Source organism: Phacochoerus africanus, chromosome 2 (assembly GCF_016906955.1).
Source record: "Phacochoerus africanus isolate WHEZ1 chromosome 2, ROS_Pafr_v1, whole genome shotgun sequence".
Taxonomy (NCBI): domain Eukaryota; kingdom Metazoa; phylum Chordata; class Mammalia; order Artiodactyla; family Suidae; genus Phacochoerus; species Phacochoerus africanus.
The window spans coordinates 166,995,734-167,015,050 of NC_062545.1; the positions used below are offsets into that span (position 1 = coordinate 166,995,734).

Sequence of the window (19,317 nt, forward strand, 5' to 3'; positions counted from 1 at the left end):
ATGAGGTGCAGGTTCAATCCCTGGAAGTAGGTTAAGGATCTGGCATTGCTGTGAGCTGTGGTGTAGGTCGCAGAATGTGGCTCAGATCCAGCATTTCTCTGACTGTGGTGTAGGCCAGCCACTACAGCTCTGATTCAACACCTAGCCTGGGAACTTGCATGTGCCATGGGCGTGGCCCTTTAAAAAAAAAAAAAAAAGAACATTCAGAAACCAAGAAAAGCACAAAGGAAAAACAGATTACCCCTAATTCTACCACCCTTAAAGGAAATCCTTGTTATTGTTTCATTAGATTGGAATATTATTTTTGCCATCCTCTTTCTTAGCAAAAAAATGGGAAGGAGAAATTTGCTTTAGACATATTGCTAGGTAAAAAGAAGGGAGCTATGAAAAATTTATGGGGCTGTGTGTAGTGCCCTGTTTTGCTCTTAGCAATATTGAGAACGTTTCCTTCATTCAACACATATCCTCTGTGCTTTTTAACGTCTGCTTAGCATTCCATTCCGCGCATGTGCCATTTTTACTTACTGATCCTCCAGGCCTGGACTCTTAGGTTGTTGCAGTGTTGCTGTTTTGTTTTTTTTTTTAACTCTCGTGAACATTGCCTCGTGGTGTGGTGAGTGTCCTCGTATGTACGTCTTTGCACGCATCACTGGCTATTTCCTTAGGATAAATTCCTAGAAGTGGGACTGCTAGGTCAAAGGCCATGCTCATTTAAGGTCAGAGTGCTCTCCGGAAAGGCTGTATCCGTTTTCTCTCCCAGCAGCCGTGGAGGAGAGAGCCCGGATCTCGTAACTCACAATCCTTTGCTATTTCCAAACCACGAGCCCAAAGAGTTGGGGAAAAAAAAAAAAAAAAACCATGGTGCTGGGAGCGACTTCCTGCCAGAGGAAGGGAGGCATTTGGTAAATAGTCCACTCCCAGTTTTTGAGTGGATGCTCTGCAGCCCGCCTCTGGCCAGGCCATTTGGGAGCAGAGAGAGGGGCCAAGGCCTGGTCCGTGTCTCAGGCGGCGTCCCATCCACCTGGCTGGGGAAGACGATGAGCACCTGCAAGGCCCCAGGAGTGTAGGGCCAGGACGTGTGGCAAGTTCAGGCCAAGGGCAGAGCCCCGGCGCCTTGGCTGTCCCAGGTGTCTGGTTCCAGGCTCGCACGGACTAGACCTGTGGTGAATGTTTGTCGAATAACAAAAAAGCAGCTTGTTACCAGAGGAAGCTGATGTGAGCTCTTTGAAGTGGGGTTTGAGACTTGTTCACAGCTGGCTACAGCCCAAGCCTACAGCCACCTCCCTTCTCCAGAAACACTGGCCCGGTGAATGTAGACTCCATGGGATCAGCGGAGGTGGAGGAGTGGTCCTGGCCACTGCCGGAAAGCAGATGAGCCATCAGGTGGCCTGTACAGCCCCCAGCCCCTCTCGTAGGTGCTGGAAAGAGCTGGGCAGGGAGTCTGGGTGCCAGTTTTATGCCTCTGCTCCTGTGTGATGGGGCCATTGCCACACTGATTGAGCCTCGGTTTCTTTTTCTTTTTCTTTTTCTTTTTGTCTTTTGTCTTTTTAGGGCTGTACCCGCAGCATATGGAGGTTCCCAGGCTAGGGGTCGAATCAGAGCTATAGCTGCTGGCCTGTACCACAGCCACAATAACTCAGGATCCCAGCCATATCTGCGACCTACACCACAGCTCATGGCAATGCTGGATTCTTAGCCCACTGAGCGAGGCCAGGGATCAAACCCATGTCCTCATGGATACTAGTCAGGTTAGTTAACTGCTGAGCCAAGACGGGAACTCCAAGCCTTGGTTTCTTCAGGGAGACTTTCTTCAGGGTTCTCAGGGCCCCTGTCTGGCTCCCAGGACAGGAATCTGGGTGCCCATGGTCAGGACAGAAGCAGGGAGGGTGTCAGTTGGCAGGACTCTGGCCCCACACATCCAGCAAGATGGGGGTCCCTCAGATGACCTCTGGGCAGAGGGCAGCTTCGGACTAACCCTGATCCCTGCACTGCCTCCCACCCCACCTCTCCACAGGGCAGCCCTTGAGGTAGCTGGTGGCGCTCTCCTGGGGAGGGGATATGGAAATAAGATGATCTGGCCCTTCCCCCGAGGTGCCCTTCTGTTTTGAATAAGGTTGTGGATTGTTTATTTGAGAGAGGAGAGGCCCCAGCCAAACATCCTGCTTTTAAAGGCTGCCCCAGGTCCTTCAGCACCCCCACCCCCCACCCTGGAAGGCCCCTCTTCTGCAGCACCCAGGCTGGCCACTGTGTGCCTCTGTTGCTCAGCTTGACTTTCCCATCCTCTCCCTACCCCATCTCATCTCCCTTTCTGGGCCCCACAATAAAACAGCTCTTTGGAGTTCCCATCATGGTGCAGCGGAAACAAATCCAACTAGGAACCGTGAGGTTGTGGGTTCAATCCCTGACCTGGCCAGTGGGTTAAGGATCTGGCATTGCCGTAGGTCACAGACGTCGCTCAGATCTGGCGTTGCTGTGGCTGTGGCATAGGCAGGCACCTGTAGCTTCGATTGGACCCCTAACCTGGGAACCTCCATATGCCTCGGGTGTGGCCCTAAAAAGCAACCCCCCCCCAAAAAAACAACAAACCCCCCCCCCCAGCTCTTCATGGCCCTCCCCTTTCCTCCTATTCTGTTCCCCTCCACTCCTTTCCCTAAACCTACCCTTTGCTCAGGCTGAGAGAAGGGCTTCCTTCTCCAGGAGAGCATTTTTATTGTGGCAAAACACATTCCCACCTTGGACTTACATCTTCAAGTTCTGAGTGTTGAATCCATTTTGCTGGTAGGACACTAAGCACCAGAAAAGCAAAGCCCCTTGCCCAGAGCACACAGCTCACCAGCGGTCTAGCACAGGACAGAGTTGGGCAGGGGAAGGCTGGGGATCCAGCCCAGCCTCTGCCTTCAGCTTGCTGTTTGACCTTGGACAAGTCTCATTCCCTCTCTGGGCCTCAGCTGGCTCATACACAGAGCAAGTGGATGATCTCTTGAGTTCCTCTCCACCTCTGCTTCTCTGTCTCCAGGTGAGGATCATATGACATCAGGTGGGGAGGCCCGTTGCAGTGCCTCCGGGGCCTTGTGGCACCCCTACCCCTCCCTCGCGCCCCACTTCCTGCAGCCTGTTTGGAGCCAGAGACAAAGGCCTGCTCCAGGCGGAAGGTGCGGCCAGTGGGGATGTGTGCTGGTGCCTGACTGGCGGGCCCTGATAAGAGGCCGAGTCTCCCCATGAATCAGCTGGAGGTGCTGGGGGTGGCGGTGGGGGTGGGGGGAGATGGGGCAGGCTGGCACCAGTTTCGCCAGCCTCTGCCCGCACTCTCTGGGGCCTCATACAGGTGACAGGTCTCAGGACACATGCAGAGAGAAAGGGACCCCAGCTGCTGTGCAACTTCGGTGACTCTTGTCCTATTTCGTGTTTGCAAGCCTGGGAGTTTTCTGGACCCAGCAGACCTGGGATCTTCAAAAGGCCACGTGACCCTGAGGCGCTCTCCTGGTCTGTGGGACAACGTGTGGGATGGGACGTGTGTGGTTTCTGGAAGTTAAAGGTCTCCTTCCCAGCGAGCCAGCTCTTTGTTCCACATCCTCAAGGACCTTGACTTCAGCCTATTGTTCCCACTGCTGACACAGAAGCTCCGAGTTCCTCTCTGGGTTTGTGCTGGGGTGGGGGTTCCTGGTGTCAGCGGTGGGGGGGCTGGGGGTTGGGATCTGTGCATACCTGCTTAGGAGAAGTCATTTGCTTGCTCAGGGAGAACGTCACTTGGGGACACCCTCTTGCTGTGTGGGAGGCCGAGACAGTGACTGCCTGGTTTTTGTGTCTTGAATTTTGTCAAACTGAGGCCACTTCTGGCTGTGACTGATTTCGTGCCCTTGGTGGGTGTGGTAATTAGACTGCTCAGGGGGCCAGTCAGGGAGGAGGTTCTGTGTGACAGTAGCTGATGGAGCTGGTGCAGAGGGGGCTCACTTCCGGATGTGACGGGCCATGTTCACCTCCTAGTGAGGCGAGCATGTCCTCCCCAGGGTGACTTCATGGGACATTGAGTCAGAGTTAAGTGTGAAGAATTGAATTTTCCAGAGCTGGGAGGATGATCTCAGGATGCACAGACTTTGGCTCTGTGGGGTTAACCTTGTTTTTAAGCATAAGTAAGGAGAAGGTGTATTTCAGCGACTTTGGGGGAATGCTCTGCATTTGGATTTGAGTATGTCCGTTATTGTTCTTACTGCTAATACACTCAATTCCTTCTGGCCTGATTTTCAATCTACAAAAAACAACCCAGTTGATCCAGTTGATCTTCCGCGAGAGTATCCAGCCAGGAAGACAGAAATTTGCTAGAGTTTGAACAGAACACCCCGCCTTAGAATGCAGGGCAAACACAGGTGACTTGGGGGTCGTCAGGCATCAGGGATTATCTGCAGCGGCCCTTTCTGGTCCAGCCACCGTTTCCTCAGAGAACTGACTGCATCCATCTGTCCACAAACTCACTCTTCTCAGCCCTGCAGAGATGGCCTAAAGCTCCTCCTGAGAGGCCCTGTGGTTCCTCTACCTCCAAGGGAGTGTTTCGGGGGGCACAGATGGCCACTTCCATATCCTCACTTGCCCCACTGCAGCTAGACTCCTTCCCAAATCATGAGTCCTGCCTGGGCTGCATAAATCACCCTAAGAGCACATTCCTTGGGGGATTTGTAAAATAATCAAAATATTTGGGGAAAAGACCTTAAGATTACTTATGGCTATTAGTGGGATCCATATATTTTGGCACCAAGCATAGCTTAATTGAAAAAGTATGTGTGCTTGGTGATTTCTTTTTCTTTTTCTTTCTTTCTTTCTTTTTTTTTTTAAATGAGGAGTAGGCCCAGAGAGAAGAGTGGTTAGGGGGAAAAAAAAAGGAATTGAATATCAAAAGGGTTTATGTAGCGGAGCTGTTTACAGAATTGTGGAAAATATAATGCTAAATGGAAAATAAGCCCTGCCTATATAGTCCGGGATTATTAATAGAACGGAGTTACCAGGCACATAATGAACCTTTTAAGAGACCTGGGACAACTTTCCCCGTTGCAAAACAAGTTTCCTCCGAATAGCACCATTCACGCAGCTCAGGGCATTGGGTTACAACAATAAATAAAAATGAACATTGCCCTGAGAAATTCAAGGAATGCACCAACGATTCCGTGATTTAGTATGAGAAAACACCGCTTACACATTTAATTGAATCACATGCTTTCATCTGTAAAACGTGAGCGTTTGAACTGCCACCTGAATCTTTCTCTTCACTTCATTTGAGAGCAAGGCTCCTTAGGGGAGGGGTCACACCCCCACCCCTTCCCAGGTTTTCCCCTTTCCTGGCTGTGCCCTAACTCACTCTGGCCCACGATCATCAGGAAAAGGAGACTGGATGGGGATTTCTTTGTAAAGCTATAGGGAGAGGCCCATACGGGATGTGCTTTTCCAAATGCCTTCTTTGCCGGGACTTGGCCTTAGCTTTGGAACCCGGGGCCTGTCACTGCTCCCCTCGGAGACTCAGTTTCCCTTCTGTGTAAAGAGGGGCTTGGATTAGAGCCTCTGGAGGACTGGGTCACAGTGCATGCGCCTGGAGCCCAGAATGACTCGGCGGGGTCCCCAGCCGCTCCCATTGTGCCTTCCTGGTTAAAAATGACTGAAATAGGAGCTCCAGAGGGTGCTTCTGTGTCTAGGAAACCAGAGGGCAGGGACACCGTGACCACTGGGCACTTCTTGGGACCCTGCCATGTGCCCTGTGCCTGCTGCCTCAGTGAGTCCTCTTGGGTCTAGAGTCTTTGCGATTTTAACTGTGGGAGGTGGGCTAGGCTGATAGCTGCCCAAGGAGGCCTGGCCCCAGGCCGTGTCCTCCAGTGGAGTCTGTGTGCCTGGAGAGTGGGTTCTGAGATGCCAGGACAGCAGAGACAGCCAGCGCCTGCTGACAGGTTGGGTTTGGCCCTCAAGAGAAAGTGGGGCCAGATCATGGGCCTGTAGCACATCTTCCGACCTTGGCCAGGTGCTGTCTTTGCGGTTCATGTGTACATGCAGCAGGTGCACAGAGCAGTCCCTTGCATGTTCACCGTGGCCAGGGCTCCCGGTCTTTCCGCAGAGATCAACCCGTGGCCCTTTATGGTCCTCCTGCCACATCTAGGGCCCGCTCTGAGCTGCTGTGGGTGACATGTGGGGCTCCTCTCAGCCCTGCCCTTGAGCTTGTAATCTGTTTCCACGCTAAGACAGAAGGGCCGCACGACCTTGAGTGAGTCAGCTCTCAGCGAGGCTCGTAACCTTTATCTAGATGCCTAGGAAACCCCCTGGTAGCATGTACCTCTTCCTGTGTGAGCATCTTCAGGAACGGTTTTATTTCTTAGCTCCCGGCTAGACTGGCGCCGCCTCCATGTGACTGCTCAGCGAGTGACCCATCTCCTCTGCACCCCGCTCCATTTACAAGCAGCTCCCAGGAGCCCGGCCTGTGCCTGGTGCAGGGGCACAAAGGGGAGAAGACCCGGCCTGGCTCTGACAGCCCTCCCCATCTTTCTAGAAACCGGGGCTTGGGAAGAGTTTCGTAGCTACGATTTGCTTGGTGCCGAGACAAGGTTTTCGTGGTTTGGGGGTTCCTAGAAGCAGACCCTGAGACAGAAATTCAAGTGCACGGTTGATTGGGGTGGGTGCCCAGGAAGCAGTGGTGGAGGGTGGGGAAGGGAAGCAGGGAGCCTTCTGTGGGCACTTGCAACGGAATCCTGCTGGGAACTTTGGAAAACAACATGGAGCTCACCTCAGAATTATCCCCGCTGAGGGGCAAGCGAGCCGGGGTGCCTTTCCACCCCTCCCGGGGTGTTCGTGCCCAGCACCCGCAGCTTTCAGGCAGCGCAAGCCTCCAGCAACCTTTCAGGCGTGTCCTGGGATGAGCGCAGGTGCTGGATGCGGAAGCTGGGCCGTGCTCCGAATGGCTGTGGGCTCTGGGGATGTGGGCAGGGCACCAACCGAGGTGTTCGTTCAGTTCACTCACCCAGTGTTTATTGCGCACCCACCATGTGCCAGGCCTCTGGTGGCCCCAAGATCTTACCCCTGGCGTCTTAGAGCCAAATCTTGTTCTCAGTGAAGGGGAGCCTGATGGGCCCCGGCCCTTTGGAGAGCAAACGCTGAGACAGGCCCTATATTTGAGGTTCTCTGCCTCAAAGTGCTTTGCACACTATTAAATTCTGTTCTGGGGTGTGTCAGAGGTGGCAATTGTAGTTGTACGCCGAGGGTTCAGACTACCTTACTCCAGAATCAGAAGACGGGGCCAGTTGGTAGCCTGTGGCCTTGAGGAAGCTACTGAACCCACCTTGCCGGCTTACCCTGAGCCTTAATTGGTAGCCGAGTACAGTGCTCAGCCTGCTGCCTGGCACACAGATGCTCAAGAAACCTTCACTCCCACCCCTGTCTCACATAGGCCAATAGCACCTGCCCTTCTGCAGCCCTTCCCCCAGGCTGTGCGATGGTTGGTGGCAGGGGTCTGTCACAGCCCCTTTCACAATAGGAAACTGAGGCGCATGGGAACTAAGACCAACCCAGGTCTCCTGAGCCCCTGGGCCGCACCCCTTTCCTGATGTGACAGGTGTGTATCAAAGTCAAAGCAAATCGCAGAGCCAGCCTGGGGGCTGAGAGACAGGCTGACCATGTGCTTTGGCTGTGCACTCACGGGTCTCCAGCAGGTCCTTGCATCGAGGCCTTGAGGTCCCCTAGGATCTGAGCACTCTGTGTCCTCAGTACCATGCCCATGCCGGGCGTGGAGCGGGATGTTGTGCTGGAGGGGCTTTGGCGGTCAGCCAGCCCAGACCTTTGTTTTGGTGGGAAGAGGAAACGGTCCCAGAGACACCAGTGACTTCCCCAAGTCACAGTGACTTATTGACAACCAGAACTGCAGCCAGGCCCCGGATAGCCAGCGTGCTTTCTTCCTCCTCCTTCCGTAGGAAGCTGCTATGTGAAATATGTTTTATTATAGTTGCTTAGAAACATAGTAAAAATCCCTTACATTTAATGGTGCCTTTTTTTTTTTTTTTTTTTTTTAAAGGTGGTTTATAACTTAGCTTTTCACTTGCTCCTTAGGAAATCCATTGAGGGGCAGACAGGCATCACCCATTTTCAAGCTGACTGGGGAATCTTGCTGGGGTCTTGAGACGCCCAGGGCAGTGATCTTTCTGCTGTACATGGACTTGAGTGGGCCAGGATGGCAAGAGGCAGTGTTGGAAGCCTTGGCTGTGAGGTACCCTCCCCACTTTCTTTCTTTTTTCTTTTTTTTTTGTCTTTTAGGTTCCAGGCTGGGGGTCAAATCAGAGCTGCAGCTGCCAACCTATGCCACAGCCACAGCAACTCCAGATCTGAGCCGTGTCTGTGACCTATACCACAGCTCACGGCAACGCCAGATCCTTAACCCATTGAGGGAGGCCAGGGATCTAACCTGCATCCTTATGGATACTAGTCAGATTTGTTACGGCTGAGGCACAATGGGAACTCCCCTCCCTGCTTTTTGATAGGCTACAGACTTGCTTGCTAGGGGGAAGGTTTCTGGGGAGCGAGTCCTAGACTTGTGCTCAGAGGCTGGGCTTCAAGACTGCCTCTGGCTTCGGCTTGCTGTGTCACTGCGAGGAGTCCTATCACCTCTGTGCTTTGAGTTTGTCACCCCTCCAGCCCTAGCCTCCTCCCTCAGTGCTCACAGTTTGGTGTTAAGTAGACATCTAATTAAAGAATTGCCTACAGAAATCTTTATTATAAAGATCTGAATGGGTGGTTCTGGGATTCCAGCAGGGGTTGCCTAGGTGAGTATGGGAAAGTTTCATGGAGGGGGTGACATTTCGCCCTGCAGGGGGCAGTGAGGGACACTCCAGGGAAAAGGTGCAGGGGAATGACAGTGGCATGTGAAACGTGTGCCACGTGAGTCCTGCTTTGTGTGTATCGTCCTGTTGAATTCTCACAGCAGCAGCCCTGGGAAGGTTACTGACTTAGTGCCATTTTCCAGATGATGTCCCTGGGCCCCAGAGGGGAGATAACGTGTTTGGGGTCACTTGAAGCAGGTCTTAAAGGCCCTTGTCTTCCTTCCGCCTCTCCGAAGCCTCCCACACTGCTGCCACAAAGGTTTGGAGGCCTGATCAGACCTTCCCAGCACTTTCAGGATCCGAGAGAGATCTATCTGCAAAAGGTGTTGAAGCTGAGTGGTCCTGTAAGATGACGTTTCCATGGGGGGAGGGGGCTTGGTGATCTCAGTTGCCCCCCTGGGTGCCAGCAGCCCCAGCTGCATCCTGCCTGTGTATCACCCCAGCTGCGGGGTCCGGCCTCTCCAAGGAGTCCCAGGGGCTCCTCCCTGCTGCCAGAGCCTCGGGCACCATCTCTCCACCTCTGCTCTCCCCCTGCCTTGGCTCCTTCGGAGATCCTCCGACATGCACCCAGGCCAAGCAGGTATGCCCAAAGTGGCCTCTGCATGTCTGCTCCCCTCCCAGCTCTCTGGGTGCCCTTTTTAAAGGGTCCTGCCTAATGGGCCTAAAACATCCCAGGGTCACTCAGCTCAAGATTTTGTTGCACCAATGGGAAGCTCAAGGCTCTGAGAAGGAAAGCCACTTGCTCACAGTCACATCGCTTTCAGGTCTGGGCCAGAGAGCCTGGTGATACCTGGCAGGGAATGACCACGGTGGACCCTGTAACCTGCCACCGGTGTGATCTTGGCTGACGAGATCCTGTTATGTGTTCCCTGCCTTGCACAACTTGGGCCTCCAGCCCCAAGGAGCCTCATGAGCTTGAGGAGGAAACAAGAGTTTTTTTTCAACACTTGCTGCAAGGGCTTCATTACTTTCTTGGAGATTTGAGAGGACAGAGTCTTGCTGAGGGACAGAGCCCCAGCTGGGGATGCTGGGGCCCCGTTTCCTCATTCAGCTTTCTGGCACTGCCTGCCCTCACCATCAGAGAGCCTGAGAGGCAATGCGTGGGGTTCCTGGGAGTTCAAGCTCTGGGGTCAAAGTCAGCCCTGTCACCTACACTGTGGGTGGTCACAGGCTTATTTGTCCCCCTCCATAAAAAGAGGGGATAACAGGAGTCCTACCTCAGGGGCCTGAGTTAATAACATGCATGTAGGAAGTTCCCATTGTGGCTCAGCAGTAACAAGTCTGACTAGTATCTACGAGGACACAGATTTGATCCCTGGCCTCGCTCAGTGAAGGATACAGAGTTGTTGTGAGCTGTGGTATAGGTTGCAGATGTGGCTCAGATCCCACGTTGCTGTGACTGTGGCATAGGCTGGCAGCTAGTAGCTCTGATTTGACCCCTAGCCTGGGAACCTCCATATGCTGCAGGTGCAGCCCTTAAAACGCCCCCAAAAAAAAATGCATGTAGGAAGTGCTTCATGAATGGGCAATATTGTTTCGGGGGACATTTCTCATCCCTCCTCTTTCCCATCTGACTCTCGTGTTCTCTGGACTCACTCAGTCACTCCTCCTGAGAGGCCTCAGTGGCCTCTTGCTTACACTCTCCTTAATCAAGGCAGGGGTGGTGCTCAAACTCATACTTGCAAAAAGGCCTTGCGCTGCTGAAAGGACTTGGCTGCAGTTTGCAATATGCAGGGGTTCACTCTGCTTCCCCGGCACACGAACACACACATGCGGTTCACTGACATCCCTCATGTGAAGTTCAACCAGTAGTACTCGGTAGGAGCTCAATAAGTGCATGTGCTCACTTTATTTTTAGTCCCGCAGCAATGACGTTACCAGATGTGTACCTTCTGTGGTAGGCATTAGAGGGTTGGTTGCTCAGAGTAAGTGCCTACTAGCTGTTCAGCACAGCATTGGGCATTTTATATAAAGTGTCTCCTATAATCCTTATAACTACTGTGGGTGGGGGGAGTATAGTTGATTATAATCCCCATTTTGCAAGTGGGATCACTGAAGCTCAGAGAAAAGTCACACGTCGGTTTAATGGTGCAGAGGTTAAAAGTCCATTTAAGGATATGAATGAACTTATTTACAAAATGGAAATGGACTCACAGACATAGTAAACAAACTTATGGTTACCACAGAGGAAGGGATAAATTGGGAATTTGTGATTAGCAAATACACACTACTATATATAAAATATGTAATTAACAAAGACCTACTGTATAGCACAGGGAACTATATTCAATATCTTGTAGTAACCTATAATGGAAAAGAACCTGAAAAAAAATTTATCTGGATAGATAGATAGATAGCTGAATCACTTTGCTGTATACCTGAAGCATTATAAATCAACTATACTTTAATTTAAAAAACAAAACAAAACCTACGTTAAAAAAGAAAAAGGTCTCAGAGTTCCCATCGTGGTGCAGCAGGGAACGAATCCAGCCAGGGACCATGAGGTTGAGGGTTCGATCCCTGGCCTTGCTCAATGGGTTAAGGATCTAGTGTTGCCGTGAGCTGTGGTGTAGGTCACAGACGTGGCTTGGTTCTTGCGTTGCTGTGGTTGTGGCGTAGGCCAGCAGCAACAGCTCTGATGAGACCCCTAGCCTGAGAACCTCCACAGGTGAGGCCCTAAAACGATAAAAGACAAAAAAAGAAAGAAAGAAAAGAAAAAGATCTCATTGTTTTAAAAAAAGTCCACTTAAGACAGCAGTGCACAAAGGACAAGATGAGACTCCTTATGGCTCCCAGAGGCAACAGTGGGGAGCTGGGGGACAGAGACAGCTCTGTGGCTTAGGGGTGCTGTGTGTCTCACCAAAGAAGTAAAACTTCAGTTGGAGCTAGGGGTGGGCTGCTTTATTCCCCCTCTGCTGTTTGCTTGCTGTGTGACCTTAGGCAAGCTCCTTTCCCTCTCTGGGTCTATAAGGACTGCACACTGTGTCTATCTTTGGATTTTCCTGAAACTCTGGCAGCTGATCAAACATGTACAGAAAGATGCTCTCTTTATTGGTTCCAGCAATGTCCTTACTCTTCAAGAGCTCCTTAGGACTGTGGAGGTCATGACCCAGCTCTGAGGGTGATCTTCACAGTGAGGAGTCATCACCAGCCTGGGAGGCTTAACAGAAATTCTTGTTTGCACAGAGGAAGGTGCCAGATAGGCCCTCGCAGATTCACAGGCCCTGTCAATGTGTCAAGTATGCAAGGTCATACTTCCCGGAGTCCCCACCCACCCCAAAATCAACAAACCACCATTGCCGGGCCTCAGTTTCCCCCTTTTGTATCAGGAGAGGAAAGGAGACAACTTGGATCTCTGCTTTTCAAACCCTTCAGGTGCTGCTCCAAAACACGGAGGCTGGAGTAGCTGTACTTTTACCTGTTTCAGGTCCTGGGATTAACAGTAAGATGCTATATGGCGGGGGGTGGGAGGAGGCGGTGAGTGTTCCCCTGCTAAATAAGAAAACAAATGTTAAGAACCAAGCAGATGATTCCTTCCTGTTCAAGTCTCTTATGATGAGAATATTATTATGCTGAGGTCATCCTTGGATGATGCCCCAGGGAACCCCAAAGCGGGAGGATGGGGTGCTACATGGAGGATGCAGGGCAGTGTCCGGAGTGTTCAAGACTGTGCCCATGATGGCCTACCAGTCCATGAAATCACCACTGCAGCCATCTGCTTACCTGCAGAAATGGCTCTACCTGGGCTCCAGGTGGAAGAACCCACAGTGCTTTGTGGGTGCTCTGTGGTTTGCAAGGTGCTCACCACCAATCTCCCAGCACTAGCCTGGGCAGGGCAGCTGCTGTTATCACCCCCTTTGTGGGATGAGGAACTGAGGCTTGAGGCTCGGGGTGGTGGGAGGATCCTGCCCACAGTGAGGGGCTGGGTGAGCAGCAGCGCCCTCGCAGCAGGGGCCTGGCAGTAATCTCCCCCTCCCTGTGCAGGGCTGGGCTTGGCCCCCACCTCTGCAAGGGGCTTCCAGCCAGGGAAACCCACAGTGGGGTTAAACAGAAAGGCCTCCTGGAGGAAGGAAAAGATTCCCAGAGTTCTGTGCTTCAAGCCATTTTGGTAAAAAAAACCTAATTAGAGGTGACAATGGTGACTTTGTCTGTGTGCTCACTTTTTCCTCCCTCTTCCCCACACCTCCCCCTCTCTCTGTCCCTCATTTGTTATATCCATGGGAAAACTAGGTAACGTTATAATTACTGAAAATATTGTGGGTCCATGGAAGCTAGGGGGAGGGCTGTGCCTGAGAGTGCAGGAGGCCCTTTTAAAAAAAAAAAAAAATTTTTTTTTTTTTAGGTTTTATTTTATTTTTTCCTTTCGTTTGGAAATGGAGCCCTTTGCAGTCATGCTGTCACAGTTAAAATAAGGTTTAAATTACAGGCCAGCCCGTGGCTTTTCCCCTTTCTTTCAGAATTTTTGCCAACTTGCAATTTACTTAATGAAATCCTGCTATTCCGTTTAACAGGGATATTTTTTGCAGATGTTGATTTAACTTAGCTTTGCAAAATATGTGAACTGTACCGTTTCTTTTCCTATTTTTAACGGTTTCAGGATTCTAGTTCAGCAGCTCCACTGGCCCTGCCATGCCAACAGTGGTGTTTACTCCCTTCCCTTGAAAATATTTGTTTTCCATTGCTCCGTCTGCCCTCTCCTCCATCCCACATACCCACAGAGGGGAGGGGTCCTGTACACAGCAGATTCTTCCAGAGGAGACTCAGTCAGGTTTAGTAATGGGTAGAATTGGACTGAAGGGACACCAGAATTTCTTGAGTCCAGCCCCCTTGTTTTGAGGGAACAGAGGCTCGGAGTGGGGAAGTGACTTGCCTAAAGTCACACAGCAGATTAGGAGCATAGTGGCTTGAGGCATAAGCTGGGTCCTCTGGACAGAGGCGAGAGGGAATGACAGGGGGGTCTTGCCTTGTGGCCGTTTCAGCTGATACTTACCCCAGGAAGAGACTTTTCTCCTCCTCCCCCCGCCCCCCCCCGCCCCGCCCCCGAGCTTTGGATTTGACTCTCATGTACAAGGAGGGAAGTTCTACTTTTTGTCGACCTGAGACAGCCACGGCTAGTAGAGAAAACCCCACCGAGAGTCCTGAGACTTGAAGTTCTGGGGAAGGGCTTCTGCTGCTTGACTAGCTTCTGTGACCTGGGTAAATTGCTTCTTCACCCCGAGCCTCAGTTTCCCCATCTGTTACACCGTCGCAGAGAGTCCGTGTCTCCTAATTGCTGTGAGGATCTAATGGTGAAGGCTGGTGTGAGAAGGTCTGGCCTGAAGCCCAGCAGGTGTCCAGGGAATGCTTTTATAACATCCTCACATACTGCCAACTCCGGTCCCCACGGGAGGACACGGGAGGAGAGGTGTGACATGCTAGTGAACCTGGTGTCTGTGGGTGCCAGGATCCGTGTCAGACAGGGCAGGACACGCCCCTTCCCTTCCACTGGGGACCTTCTCCAGCCCCCCTTTCCTTAACCAGGAGTCACCCAGAATGACAGGGACTCAGGTGGAGTCGGGAGAGAGCAGGCAGATTATTTTGCTGAGCAGGGCAGAGGCCCAGAGATGGCAGGCACTTGCCAGGGGCAGAGCCTGAATCCGGGACATGGCTCCAGGTGGCTCCTCAGGGGGGTCCAGCCCCCCCGAGTGTGAGTCTGTCCCTGACTGCCCATGTTGGGGCTGGTGCATCTTGATCCCGGCCCCTTTCAGGGCCTCGCCCCCAGTCTCTTGAAGGGTTTGCCTGGCTCCAAAGTTCTGAGCTCTGGAGCGGGCTAAAGGAAATTCTGGAGGTGGGGCCAGCAGGGAGTGCGGGGGCAGCGGTTCAGTGCTGGAGGGCACTGGGCCGGCCTGATCGCCGCATTCCGCACACACGCCCTGGCTGCCGGAATGTCCACCGAGCTGCGAAGGAAGTGCTGGCAGGACAACAGAGCCGCGGGCGGAACGCAATGGGCCGGGGCACTGGGGCTCGGGCCCTCTGCAGACAGAGAGATGGCCAGGGAGGGAGGGGGGCCGCCTCGCATGCTGGCTTACCTCAGGGAGCAGTGTCCCAAGGTCCAGAGGGGCTGGCTTCTGGTTAGGCTGCCTGAGAGGGCTGGGGACCCTCCTTGAAGCCACATTGTATAAACCCCCTTTAGGTGAAGTTGTTGTCTGTGTGTCTGTCTGCGGGTGGAGGTGATGGGAAGGAAAGCGTAACTGGAATTCATCACCCGGATCCTTGTTATGTTCATGACCCTTGGTTCTTTAACACTCTCCTTTTCAGTGCTACATATAAAGTAGTATGTTGTCACACAAGCAATATCGTTACAGCCGCTCCATATAACACTCCAAATATACTGGTAAAGCAGGAGTCTCCCTTTCTACCCCATCCCCCTCCCCTCCTGAATTAACTACCGTTCAACTGGGCAAGATGAAAACAGCAACAAAGCATGGTTGATGAAATCAACTATAATTTAAAGAGAAAGAAAACAAACAAACAGGGTAGATTTAAAAAATAACACAGCAGGTCCGAACGCTGGTGACAGTAAATGTCACACAATGTCTCAGACGGTTTTAATACATCTAGTTATATGCTGGATTTCCAGGAGAGATACACCTAAACAAAACCATATAGGAAGGTTGAAACTAAAGAGCATGGGGTGGGGGAACAGAGAGTCAATCCTCAACAAAGAGAGGCAAGTGCAACAGTATTAACATGAGGTAATAGAATTCCAGGCAAAAGAGCATTACAAGGAACAAAGAGGCAAATTTTACAAAGCTCAAGGGTTGGCAGACTTTTCTGCAAAGGGCCAGATAAACATTTTCCACTTTGCAGGCTGTTCAGTCCCTGTCCCACTGCTCCACAGACAACGTGTCACACAGGGCAGCGTGACTGAGTCACAGTAAAACTTTAGGTACCGGAACAAGTGGCAGGCTGAATTTGGCTCTGGCTGACCCCTGACATGGATCAACGCTCAAGTAGTCAGGAGGATGTAATAGTCAAGACTCTTGATAGAGGAGTTCCCGTTGTGGCGCAGCAGTAACAAACCTGACTAGTGTCCGTGAGGATCTGAGTTTGATTCCTGGCCTCGCTCGGTGGGTTAAGGATCTGCTGTTGCCAGGAGCTGTGGCATAGGCAGCAGATGTGGCTCCGATCCTGCGTGGCTGTGGCTGTAGCTGACAGCTGCAGCTCTGATTCAACCCCTAGCCTGGGGACTTCTATATGTTGCATGTGAGGCCTGAAAAAAAAAAAAAAAAAGACCCTTGCTATATCCTCACAGCATAGCTTTGAAATCTCTAAATCAAAGATGGATAGAAATAAAAAGGGAATTTTACAAGCTCCCCCCCCCAAAGAATGGGAGTTTATGGTGCAGTGTTTTCAGAAGTTGGCAGATCCGATAGACAATTAGGAACAACACTGCAAACATGTCGAGATGTGTATATTTATTTACAGATGCTTGAACCGCTGCACTGTATGCCAGGTCCTGTTCACCTCTTGGATTTTTATTTAAGTAGACTAGTCTGTCTTATCTCTAAATGGGCTTGACAAATGAAGAGGTTAAAAAAAAACTCTGCCTCTTCCGCATTGCGTGCTGCTGTAATTCTAGGGTCCCCACTTAGAAGGTCCACCTGTGGCCCAGTATTAATCACACCCAGGTATAGGCAGGGTCCCCTCTCTGAACGAGCTCAAGGTCATGAAACAGGGGAGGACTGGTCTGGACCTCACCCTCCTTGCCTACCACCTTTCCGTGGCTCCCTGTGCCCATAGCCCCCCTGAGGGCTCAACCCTAGCTGCCCGCTGAGACCATCTTTTCTCCATGAGTTCTTCCATGACCTGTGATCTGGCCTCAGGGAACTGTTTCCACTTTGACTTCTGCCTATGCACCTTTGCCTGGGCCGTCCCTCAGCCTTGGAGCCCCACTTTCCCTCCCCCTCATCCCATCCTTCCACTGATGTTGCACTGAGCATCCTTCTCCCCTAGGTGCCCCTCATTTATAACATTCTTTGTGGTCGTGGCCTCTCTTCCCCTGGTTTGGAGCTCTGAGCACAGACCTGTGGCCAGTCCCCTAGCCCCTGCAGGAGGTCAGCGTTGTGCACTCTGGAGGTGCTGGGCAGCACTTTGCGTGGAAGGCGGCATCCAGGGAGAGAGGGCCTCCCTGCCTGCTGCACACCCACCAGAAGTGGAGGGGTCAGATTGTGTATTAGTGAATCCTGGCACCACCCCTTCACCAGTGGGTGACCTTGGATGTGTCAGGAGGCCACAGTTTCCTCCTTGTCCATCAAATGGGCAGTTAGTAATATTTACCCCCCAGAGCTGTTGTGGGCACTAGGTACCTGGCACATGGTGAGCTTGCAGGACATGTCAGCTATTAGTACGGTAAGTTCCCTGTCCCATGATCCTTTGTCCTGGGTGCTCTTGATCCCATTTCACAGATGGGGAGCCTGAGGCCCAGGGAGGCTAAGGCCATTCGTCCCCGATGCCCAGCTAGGAAGTGGCAGAGCTGGAATTTGAGCTGAGGGCCTTGTTACTGGATCCCATGAGGAGGTGCGCACTGTCCCAAGGGCCTGTCCTCAAACACACCCAGACGCACTGAGTCAGGGCCATCCGCGGTGGCTCCAGAGTGTCGCCTTCCCTGCCGGTCTCCCGGCTGGGACCGCCACGTCCGTCTAATGCTAGGAAGTCGATTTTGTTTGGTCTCCTTCCTGCCCCTGTCATTTCTCCCTCGAGGAAGCCAGCTCACTCACTGCTGTGCCAGGCTGTTGAACCCTCTACTCGTGGGATTGTGACATATCAGCCAGAAAAGGGGCCTCTTAAAATCTTGTGAAAAACATAGATTCCAGGGCTCCACCCAGGACCCATGAATCAGAATCTCCAGGGGCGGGGCCTGGGAATCAGGACACCAGGGCCCAAAGCAGGGGAAACACTGGTTCTTTCAACCCTTTTATTTTTTGGTGGAGGAAGCAGGCTTCGGAGAGGGGTCTGTGTTGCAGGGAGGCCCAGTGAGGCTGGGGGCCTCGAAAGCCCTCTCTGGACCCTTACCTCCTGGGCCACAGCTGCTGTCCCTTCCCAGCACTGTTCCCCCACCCCCCCGCCCCACCCCCCACCGCCATCTCCATCCCCCAGCCTTGAATCTCTAGGAACCCGGTACAATGGAAGTGGTTGCAAATGGGTGTGCAGAGACCTTCTGGAAACGCAGGCTCTGCTCGGAGACTTCCTGTGTCTTACAATGTTATCTTCAGAATAGGAAACTTTGCCCCATTTTTGCAACGCACATCCTTTGCCTGAGAGTCTGTGGTGGTGCCGGCCAGCCGGGGCGGGTCACTTCTCAGGCAGAGGCGGGGAGTCGTTCTGACAGCCATTCGAGGAAGGACTCTCTCCCTGCTACCCACAAGAACAAACAAACAGACCCTTTTGCAAAAATAATTCATGTGGGCCAGACTCATCAGGATTATTTGTTCCTTGAGCCCAGTGGTTTTGAAGACCAAGTCATTCCTGAGAGACAGAGCCCTAACTGTGAGACTGGGCCTGGCTGCTGGACCTCCAGCAAGTGATTTCTGCTCTCCGAGCCTCAGTTTCCTCTTTTGTAAAGGGAGGAGGTTGGGCTAAATGAGCTCTGACTCTGATGTTGAGCACTTCCCCAAGAATCCCTTAGATTCCCCTAACTTTTTTGGTTCGGTTTGGCTTGGTTTGGTTTTTCGGCATGCAAAAGTTCCCTGGCCAGGGATTGAACTGGTGCCACAGCAGTAACCGTGCCAGATCCTTAACTGCTAGGCCACCAGGGAGCTCCCAAGTCTGTATTTGAAATAAGTGTGCTCTTGCTCTTAGAATGTTCTCCAGCATCCTGTAATTTTCTGACTTTCCACCAATCCAGATTGGCGTGGCCCCCCTCACCCTCAACTCTGAGACATTCGCATGACCCACTGGGGTGATGGGCGGATCTCCCGGGTGCCAGGCTGCATTTTGAATTGGGAGCAGGGAAATGCCCTTGGAACTGGTGGGCATTAGGGCTTTTTTACAGGCTTGCAGTTAGTTACAGGCCCAGGCTAGTGCTCACCTCCTATAGGCCAGCTGCAAAGAATGTTTATGCTATTTCTTTTACTCCCCTCAGACTGGAAGTCTTAGGGAGGGCTCTTTCAGTTTGGAGGAAAAAAATATGTGTGTGTAGCCCACAAAATACCTTGGAACTGACCAGAAGGGATGATGTTTACAGAAACAAGAGCCTCTGATTTCCTTTGACATCACCGTTCCCCTCTCCCACCCTTCAGCCTCCAGCGAGGCCCTCGCCGTGGGATTCTTTCTTCTTCCGGGGAGCCTGGGTTGGTGTACCCTTGCACACAGTAGGCATTTAGTGAGCATGAGAGAGGAGCCCCACCTCGTAAGCAAACACTGTTCTTGCTTCTCAGCGCACTTCTGTTGGCTGGACCCCAAACCCACAATGAGTGGTTCTTGAAAACATCCTACCCAC

The 19,317-nt window shown here is 52.2% G+C and overlaps 1 protein-coding gene across 2 annotated transcripts in view; it reads left to right on the forward strand.

Moving 5' to 3' along the window:
• Window positions 1–19,317, forward strand: part of SMAD6 (SMAD family member 6) — a 76,679-nt gene that overhangs the window by 38,749 nt on the left and 18,613 nt on the right. The window contains exon 4 of one of the 2 annotated variants that reach the window (XM_047767133.1): window positions 8,071–8,227. The exons of the other annotated variant lie outside the window; for it this stretch is intronic. Coding sequence (XP_047623089.1) covers window positions 8,071–8,227 — 157 coding nt within the window. The remainder of the gene's footprint in view (window positions 1–8,070; window positions 8,228–19,317) is intronic. 2 annotated transcript variants of the gene reach the window in all.